At 45.7% G+C, this 8,691-nt stretch overlaps 1 protein-coding gene across 2 annotated transcripts; it reads right to left on the bottom strand.

Moving 5' to 3' along the window:
* Nucleotides 1-3,721: 3,721 nt before the first annotated feature.
* Nucleotides 3,722-8,263, bottom strand: INS (insulin). Of its 2 annotated transcripts, XM_085226104.1 has the most exons (3): nt 8,186-8,263; nt 7,269-7,461; nt 3,722-3,874 (listed from the first exon to the last, which is right to left on the bottom strand). In XM_085226104.1, the coding sequence occupies exons 1-3, from the start codon at nt 8,261-8,263 to the stop codon at nt 3,738-3,740; spliced, it is 408 nt and encodes a 135-aa protein (XP_085082230.1). In that variant the 3' UTR covers nt 3,722-3,737. The 2 variants fall into 2 exon arrangements, with proteins under 2 accessions (XP_085082230.1, XP_003206326.1); XM_003206278.4 differs by lacking the exon at nt 8,186-8,263 and having other exon boundaries at nt 7,269-7,468.
* Nucleotides 8,264-8,691: the final 428 nt, after the last annotated feature.

The following is an 8,691-nucleotide window of genomic DNA, read 5'->3' as shown; positions in this document are numbered from 1 at the left end:
AGTGTTCAGGAAACAGGGGCAACTTCAGTCCTTTCTTTTCTGGGCAACGTTAACAGCTCCACAGCCCGAAGAATTTGTCTTGCAATCCCCTCTGCGGCTCAGCTTTCAATTCTCTATTCAACCAGCATGAATGAAGCGAAGCCTTTATTTGCATTCTCTTCAAATTGCCCTTCACCGCTAGCATGAGACCTTTGGAAGTTTGTTGCAAGGAACAGCAGAGCCAAGATATTTTAGCTGGGCATGATGCCCCACCGCTACCGCAAAAAATAAAATAAAAAAAATCACTTCAAAGCAACTGCTGAGTCAGAAAAAAACAGAGCTTGGATGCATTCACTTCCCAAAGATCACAATGCAAAGCCCCAGTGGGAGGAGGAACAGGGAGGGAGGTCAATGGAAGCGGCATTCCCTGTCCCTGAGTCACTTCTCCTTTAGGAATTCAGGAGATCTGGCCTCTCCACAGCACATCTGCTGGCACAGGAGGCTTTATAAAGAAATACCGCAAGGAATGGCACTTCACAGTGCTGCCCATCCTCTGTTTCAGGGTGAAAGGCTGTGCAGCAGCCCAAGCCATCCAACAATATCATGTTTTCAAGGCGAGGAGCTGTGTGCTCCAGTGCAGAACGTCGCCCAGGGTTGCCTTCAGGCTTCCTTCCCCAGAGTGGCAGAAAGAGGGGAAAAAACACCTTTGTTCTCCTTTGGCCTTCACGTCACTGCCGCTCTTAAAAAGCAAAGAGCTGGTCCTGTCCAAGCCCTTTATGTTATTTTCAGTTCTGAAAAAGCAAAGCGTCTGCAGAAGGGCTTTTTCATTTGAGATTTTCTACAGCTTTTAAATTGATGCAGTGTTTTCTCCTGCACTTCCCACCATATGTTGCACACAGGATGGTTCTTACTTTGGGGATGAAGAGAATAAGGGACCTGCTGCCTTCTCCTTCCAGGATGCACAAAGACAGAGGAATGGCGCGGCGTGGCCACCAGCTGCCATCATGGGTGGGTCACCAAATGGGTACCCAGTGTGTCCTACCTCATCCCACTCAACATTCCATCTTGAGATTTCAAAACAATTCCCACTCTGCATTTGCTCAAACCTCCTGCTGTTTTTCAGTGGAAGACGGGAGTCTACCCTGGGGTAGCCCAGATCCTGGTGGTTCAGTGCATGGTCCTACCAATGAGGATGGAGGATGAAATCTCCTCTGCTACGCCAGCAGAGTGGGTACCTGCAGCTCCCATGGACCTGTACGTTGCCCAAACTACCTTTCCTCCTGTTTAATCCAGTCTTGCTAAAACTGGTCCAGTCCTGCAGGAAGTGCTGATGTTGATGAATCAACATTTTCCAGCTAAAAACGTGGCATTTGCAATTTCCCAACAAGTCTTAATTGCGAGCATTCAGAAGAAAAGTAAACAAACAAGCAAGCAAATCAAGCAATAGCAGAGGGCAGGGAACAGGCTGGGGATCTCTGACCAGCTGTCCTCGCTGGAGCACTGCTCCCTGGGCTGTAGCAGCAGCCTCCAAAGCTTGTCTTTTTGCAGCTTCTTTCCAATGGAAGCTGATTTTGGCTTAGCAGAACCATTTGGCAAATGTGTGCTTCAACTTTCTTACTCGTGTTTTATAGGTATGCTGAATGTATTCCCATGCTATGGGCTGGGACCCCAAAACTACTAAAATAGGACAACCCATCCTAGATGTTTCTCTATTTGTTACTAATGTGTTGAGACAAATATTTCACCAAACCCTCTAGGATTCAATGACTCTTATCTGGCTTCTCATTTGTCTAAAGCCATTGTAGGGCTCTGAGCTTCCAAGCACTGTGTCTACAGACATCTGGAGACCCCAGGCTCTTGGATCTGAACCTCCTGCAAAGATAGATACCATCTGTAATTCAAAGTCTTGGTAGAAAGGAAGACCCTCTTCTTGTCTTGGCCAGGAAATTATGTAGACACAGCTGGCACTGTAGACATACTCATGCAACCTGCCTTTTACCCCCACTGATTGGCTGTAAGGATCACAGCAGAATATGTGATGCTCTTGAGACAATGAATTGGGGTGGAAGTGACACATGCTTTGCAACAAAAGCTGCTGGGTTATTCAGTAAATACAGTTTTGAAAAATTTTCTATCCATAGACTGATCTTCTCTTCAATCATGCAGAGACCAAGTGATTTCATTACAAATTTATGGTGTTGGAAGACAGTGGGATGAGTGCATGGAAATTCTGTGGTAGGAAGAAGGTGTGGTCCACTCAGCACAACAGGAAATGCAGTGGTATCTCCATGGACTTTGCTGCTGTTTCCATCTCCATAGCACAGCATTTGGGCAAGTGCTGGTACGAGTACAGCAGTCATTGAGGCAATGTCATCTCCTACACCACCTCTTTCTCTTCAATTTTTCTTACTCCCATCTTTTGCCATCAGTTCGACCAGTACAGTTTTGGCAGAGGTTAGAGATGGAAATCTTGGATTTGCAGTAGCGAATCTCAGTCTCATCACAAAAGAACCTCTCTGCTTACTTGCTTTCTGCAGACACTGGCTATTTAGTCCAGGATCTTGGTCCTATGTGATGCAGGACAAATCCCAGTGTCTCCATCAAGTCTTGGATTTTCAGCTGTGAAGGAGGGCAATTCCACACGATCTATAGCAAGTGCTAGTTCTCTTGGGTCTGCTTTCCCTCCAGACCCTGCAAGTGGGCCCAACTACAGAACCTCTTCTCTGCCTGTGAGCTCAGAGTGACTTTTCTTTGGGATAGAAGAGCAAAATTTGGGCTTACAGGTGCAAAAACATGAGAGGAATTTGAAGCAACATGCATCAGCTTCTCGATAATCCTTCCTGTCTGAGTGCCTGGAGGTGCTTTGTTTCTGACTAATTTCAGGGCTTCTGCAAATATCTGGTTAAATGAGAGAGGAAATTTGCGGTGTGAAGTAGATTGTTGGCAGCAAGTGAAAGCAGAAGGCAGTCATGGAGGGCAAGCATCTGATCTAGGACCAATATACTCAAAGCACAGCCCCGAGCATCAACAGTGATGGATGTTGTACTGGTGGCAGACAGCTCAACAAAACTCTTTTTGGTCAAAATCTGCTTTCTGCATCTGATTTGTCAAATACTTGTGGATAGCAGGCACGTCCCATAGTAAGAACTCTGCCTGGGCCTCTGATGAGAAAGAGGGAGAACTGGACACACTTTATAAATTGGTTGTGGCATTTGGCCATGATTCTTCTTGTTGCAATTCATAGGTGACTTAATTCTTTGCTTAATCAGGACTGTTCCGATTATACAACTGAGGAAGTTCCGTCTCCTGGCCAGCTCACTATATTTAGGCAGTGAACTGCAGGAAGCTGACCAGCATGATGTTTTTGCATGTGTTCCCAATAACATTTCCCTAGAAAGAGAAGTTTCCCTCAATGCTTTCCTCTCCTTCTGCCTCGTCCACCGGGCACTGAGGGTAGGGGATGTTCATTGGGTCCCCTCTGGCTGTGCAACCTGCTTTCCTCCCTCAAAGCTACTTTGGGTGTTAAGCGATGGGCGCCTCCAAGACTGTTTAAAACTGCCTCCTCTGAGCACAGCCAGGCAACCCCTAAAGAAAACAGTGGTGTCCGTTCCCTAGGAAATGTACACAGACACAATGAACACACAAACCATGGACACATGAAATGGCCCAAGTCTTCCAGTAGATCAACAAGGTTTATTTAAATGCTTTGAAGGTGCGATAGAGTAAGTGCAAGTCTGTGCCCGTTGCTGGCCTCTTGGCTAGTTGCAGTAGTTCTCCAATTGGTAGAGGGAACACGTGTTATGGCAACATTGCTCAACAATCCCTCGCTTGACCTTCTCGTATTCCTCCTGCTGGAAGGGCAGCACTCCTGCCTCACCACGGAGGGGACTGCTCACTGCCAAGAGAAAAGAAGGTAAGTCATGGTTCATCCTACAGCAGCCCTAGCTGTTGAGCCCCAAGGAGACCCCTTTTTCAGATACCAGGTGTGTAAGCCAAGAGCTCCTGGGAAATGAGGAGAACTTGCAAAGATTTCCCAAAGCTGATGCTCTCAGAGCACTTCAGGCACAAAGTTCCCTCTCCCCAGGTAACCCCCTGGTTTACAGGGAAGCCATGTGGAGTGGATAGAGGGATACAGAGTCTTTACTTGGGGAGGAATGTGGAGAAAAGGAGATAGTCTGCTCAAAGCGATGAGCTTGAAAACTTGTGGGCAGAATTGCTCAAGTTTTAAATGCCCAATGGAAATACAGAAAATAGCAAATAAAATAGTGATTTTTTTCTATAGGAAGAAAAGAGCCACTAACAACCAATAGAAAGTGTCTGGAAAGCAAGACTAAAATTGTTTAAAATGGTTTCTAGGGCAGCAGAAAAGCATAGCACAAGATGCAAAATCCCTCAGCACCCGAAGTGTGATACAATGAACAAGGCACATGAGTAACAAGAAATCATTATGCTAGTTTGCTAAGAGGAAAATTTAGAAAAGATTTAGCCGAATGTTAAGTAGAAGAGGAAATAGCTAGTTGATGTTTTGTGATTTATTTGTTTCCATCCTTCGAGCCAGCTGCAAGCACACTGCAAACACAACAAACTCGTGTGACAAAGAAGTAGTGGCTCAGGCAAAAATCCTAGAAAAAGAGGTATCTGAGAAAATTCTCAGATATTTTCAGACAGGTTGGCCCTGATGAAATTCTCCGTACAACATTTAAGGAACCCGACTCATTCATCATGGTCCTCAGGAGCAAAGCATCAAGAAAGTAAGCAACTAGCAGCGTGCCTTGCATTTCAAAGCAAATCATGGCCAACTCCCTGCTTGCCTTATGTGACATTACCTTGCTTCACTTCCCAGAAACCACTGAGACTATTTCACAGGGCAGTCACATATGTAGGGGAAAGATGCACATGCAAAAGGAACAAATATGTGCTAGGAAGAGGACTGGAGGGAGAGCTGTATTGTAGTTAGGGGAGGTAAGTATTGTTCTATCTTGAAACTGGAGAGTTAAAATGATTGGGACTTGGCAGGAGTTTCTTCTCCATCTACTGAAAATCTCTACTAGTGGCTCAGAAGATGGAGGAGAGAATGTATTTGCTGGGTTATAGGGCACCTGAAGCTGAGAGGAACTGCAAATACCTATCTCCAGGAGAAACTACACTCTTGTATTATAGCTGGTGCATTACAGGTTGTGGCCTCATCTAGATACTAATAGCATGCTCAAAATCTTGCTGGACTACCTCATCCCACCTGCTTGAGAACTTGCACAACTTGCTGTTGCACTCAGCTGAACAAAACCACGTTGTGTTGCTGTATATTTCCAGATCTCCCTATTCCTGTAGCTGCTAAGAGCAGCTTTTATGAGAGTTAGTTGGGTGTGGAACATGGCTAATGGTGGTGAGTGGATATAGGAAGTGGTAGGGGTCTCTGCCTTGGGAGAAGCTGTGGTAGCTGGAGAAGAGTTAAACTTCCCAGCCATAAGAAGGGCAATGCTTCCACCTCTGATGTTCCCACACCTGCATCTCTCAGTGATCACAATGCTGAGGAGAGGCAGCACTTCCAGAGGGTCTCAGCATGACACACTGCACCCCACACCATTCCTAAGTGACAGCTCAGGAAGGAGATTAGCAGCAAACAGAGAGCAGAGAAGTTGTGCTTTTTAATGTTATGCCTCTCTTTTGCAAGTCTGTTTCCAATCTTGCATTTTAACTGCTGATAGGAGCCATTCACTCTGCCCACAGCTCTGCTGCATAATGGGCTAGATCACAAGTGAATGCAAGAAGCACAGGACAGGACCTTTCCCCAAAGAAAATGTTCAGCCAAAGAGTTTGAGACAAGTTCAGGAGTTTCCAGAGCTTGCTGGCTGCTGGTAGCTTCCAGAGCTGGATCGGAAACGCCTGCCTTGGTGGGAATGAGCTGCCTCATCTGGGGGCAGGGCAGGTGGCAGGGAGCTGAGTAGCTCTGAGCTGATAAAAGTGTTTCCTGTGTTACCAATTTACAGAAGAGCTGCTCCGCTAAAACAAAAGGCAAAGCAAGGAAACCAACCTACCGCATTTCTGTGGGGGCTGCAGAATGTCAGCTTTTTGTCCTCTTAATCTGCTGTACAAAATAAGGTAAAGATGGACACTGGCTGCATCACAACTTACTCTGGCTAATCCATTTACCACCGTGAAATAAGAGACAATATAAAGCTGTGGGGGGCTGCAAGCCTGCTGAAGGGCAAGATTAGTACTCATAATTACTTAGGAAACTATAGAAACCCTTTGAAAAGATGGGATGCTGTTAATCAAGGAATGGGAAAGATGCTAGAGGAAGGCAGAAAAACAGTATCGTGCAATCAAGACAAGGGTTAGACTGGGGTGAATTGCTAGTTGTGGTCATGCAAGGACTGCTGATCCAACTAAGGCCTGGCCAAGGCATCCAAGGGAGACAGTGAAAGCAGGTTTGGTGACGCTTTGAAAAAGATAACCCCCCCTGTATAGGAACATGGTGTGAAAACCATACAACACTGTTCTTCCAGTTTGCTCATTCTTCTTGTACCTGGCAAGGCTTCTCCAGCCATCACCATTCCATTACGTCTTTGGGCCAAATGCAGAACAGTTTGTGTAGACAGGGAGCTAGAATATATGACCTAAAAAGGAATTCTGGGGCTGTTGAGGGCTTTTGGCTCACAGTAGGTTAAAATAAGGCATGGAAGCAGTTTTTAAACAGTTTGAAAATCATCCATGAAGGAGAAATGGTAGACTCTTCCTTTTGTCCACTACGGAGAAGATGAGGACTAATTTATGGCAAGAAACATTCAGGCTTAATATTAGGAGGAAACAGTCAAAAAAAAGTCAGTTAAGCACAAGAACAGACAGCTTCAGAAGGCAGGAGGCTTTTATGACCACACTTGATGTGGTCATAGAACAGGATTGGGGTAGTGTGGGTCAAGAAGAATTGCAGAAAGAGGCTTTTTAAGTTCCTTCCACCTTTATTTTTCATGATCAATCCCAGGTCAGTGTAATTGCCATGCAAATGTTGGGATAACACTGTTTTCAGCCTCTCTCTACCAAGAGAGAAGCAAAAAATTTGGAGCTTTCTGTGACAATTCCTTCTGCCTCATAAATCCCCTTTCCCTGCTTGCCCACCCACCTGCCTTTTTAGCCTGAAGATCTTTTCACGGGCGATAGGATGCTGTTGGTATGTTAAAGGTATTCCTGGCATTCCCCATCAAGAACATTCCTTGTGTCACCATTAAATAAAGGCAGTTGCTTTTTGCATCGTATAGCATCTGACTGTAGTCATGGTCAATCTGACTTACCTAGAGGCTGCTCTACATCCCGTCGGGCTTTGGGGGAGTAGAAGAAGCCACGCTCTCCACACACCAGATAGAGAGCCTCCACCAAGTGGGAGCCACAGAGGTGCTGGTTGGCAGCTGCATAGCTGGTCCCAGGGCCAGAAAAGACAAGGAGGGCCAGAAGAGGCAGTGATCGGATCCAGAGAGACATGGTGAGCTGGGGGAGGCCTAGAGGTAGGAAGCAAAGGAGTCACAGGGAGGGTTGCAAGGGATGAATAAACTGTCATCAGGTATCTTACGTCCCTCAGCTTCTTAGACGTGAAAACAAGACTACAGAAGCAAATGGACTTTCTGAAGAAGAAAGGAATATTTTATGCATCAGGCTCTGAAAGTCATAATAAATGACCAGTTATAACCAGAAGCCTGTCTCCATCCACACACTCACACCAGCTCTGGCCTCCCTGCTGATTTCTTCTAATGAGACAAACCAGACTCCAATATATATATATGGAGTGGCTTTTCATAGCACAGCCTTCAACCCTTGAAGTCATTTAAATGTTCAGGGTTTAAATCCTAGGCTTTTATTAGTCAGACTCGGTGTATGCAGAGGACACCTCACAGGCTGAGCAGCAGAAGCTGCAGTGCAAAAATCTGTCTTGGACACCCTGGAGCAGGGGCACTGGTGCTGGAAGTCATTTTGCCAAGTCCTGTGGCGTATGTGCCCAGGAGAGCAGAGATCAACTGGCACCTTCGGAGAAGAATCCCACTGTGCCAAAGCAAAAGGGGCTGTACTTTATGCTGACCCCAAACCAGAGCTATGTGCTCAAAGACCTGAGGAGAACTCATTTCCCTGGTCTACCAAGCCAGCTCTTGTTACCAATTGCTACATCCACTTAAGAAAACAGCTACACAAACCAGTTAGAAGATAAAAGGAAGGCAACTGGACTTACCCAAAGGAGAGAGAAAGAGACGGAGAGAAGTTTGGTCTCAGAGGTGAAGACTGGTAGAAATTTCCCCATTCTCTTTCCCATATTTATATGATTTACACTAGCACAACTGACACAGGAGCTAGGACAAGCCCCACCTTCTCAGTGACGCTCTAGCCAAAATTTTTGCTGCTTGAGCACATAAATTTCCCTAAATGTAGCATCAACAGGTCTTTAGGCAAGTTAAGAGAGAAACATCACTTTGCAGTTTCCATCTCATTTCAGCTGACCTGCTTTTCTTTACCCGGAGCTCTGTCCTGAGCCATCAGTGACCCTTTTAGCAAGAGATAATAGTGCTATTACAGCCGCAATGACACTAATGCTGGCAATAGGCACTGCTGGCATTGAGGCGGCCAACAGCTGTTTCTGAAATGTAAAATTAAAGGCAAACATGCTAATATGTTTGATTAATATCACCTTGGAAAGTACGCAGCAATGGGGTCGAGCTGTCAGTGTGACCA

Source organism: Meleagris gallopavo, chromosome 5 (genome assembly GCF_905368555.1).
Source record: "Meleagris gallopavo chromosome 5, MGAL_WU_HG_1.1, whole genome shotgun sequence".
Taxonomy (NCBI): Eukaryota; Metazoa; Chordata; class Aves; order Galliformes; family Phasianidae; genus Meleagris; species Meleagris gallopavo.
Note: the sequence above shows the minus strand (reverse complement) of the source record. Positions and strands in the feature narration are given on the sequence as shown.

Bases quoted from the DNA above. Each gene is read 5' to 3' on its own strand.
- INS (XM_085226104.1), bottom strand. From the start codon at position 8,263: ATGGGGAAATTTCTACCAGTCTTCACCTCTGAGACCAAACTTCTCTCC. The intron at 7,462-8,185 runs GTTGCCTTCCTT...GGCCTCCCCCAG, and splicing joins CTCTCCTTTGGGTAAGTCCA to CTCACCATGTCTCTCTGGAT. The intron at 3,875-7,268 runs GTAAGTCAGATT...TTCTCTTGGCAG, and splicing joins GGATGTAGAGCAGCCTCTAG to TGAGCAGTCCCCTCCGTGGT.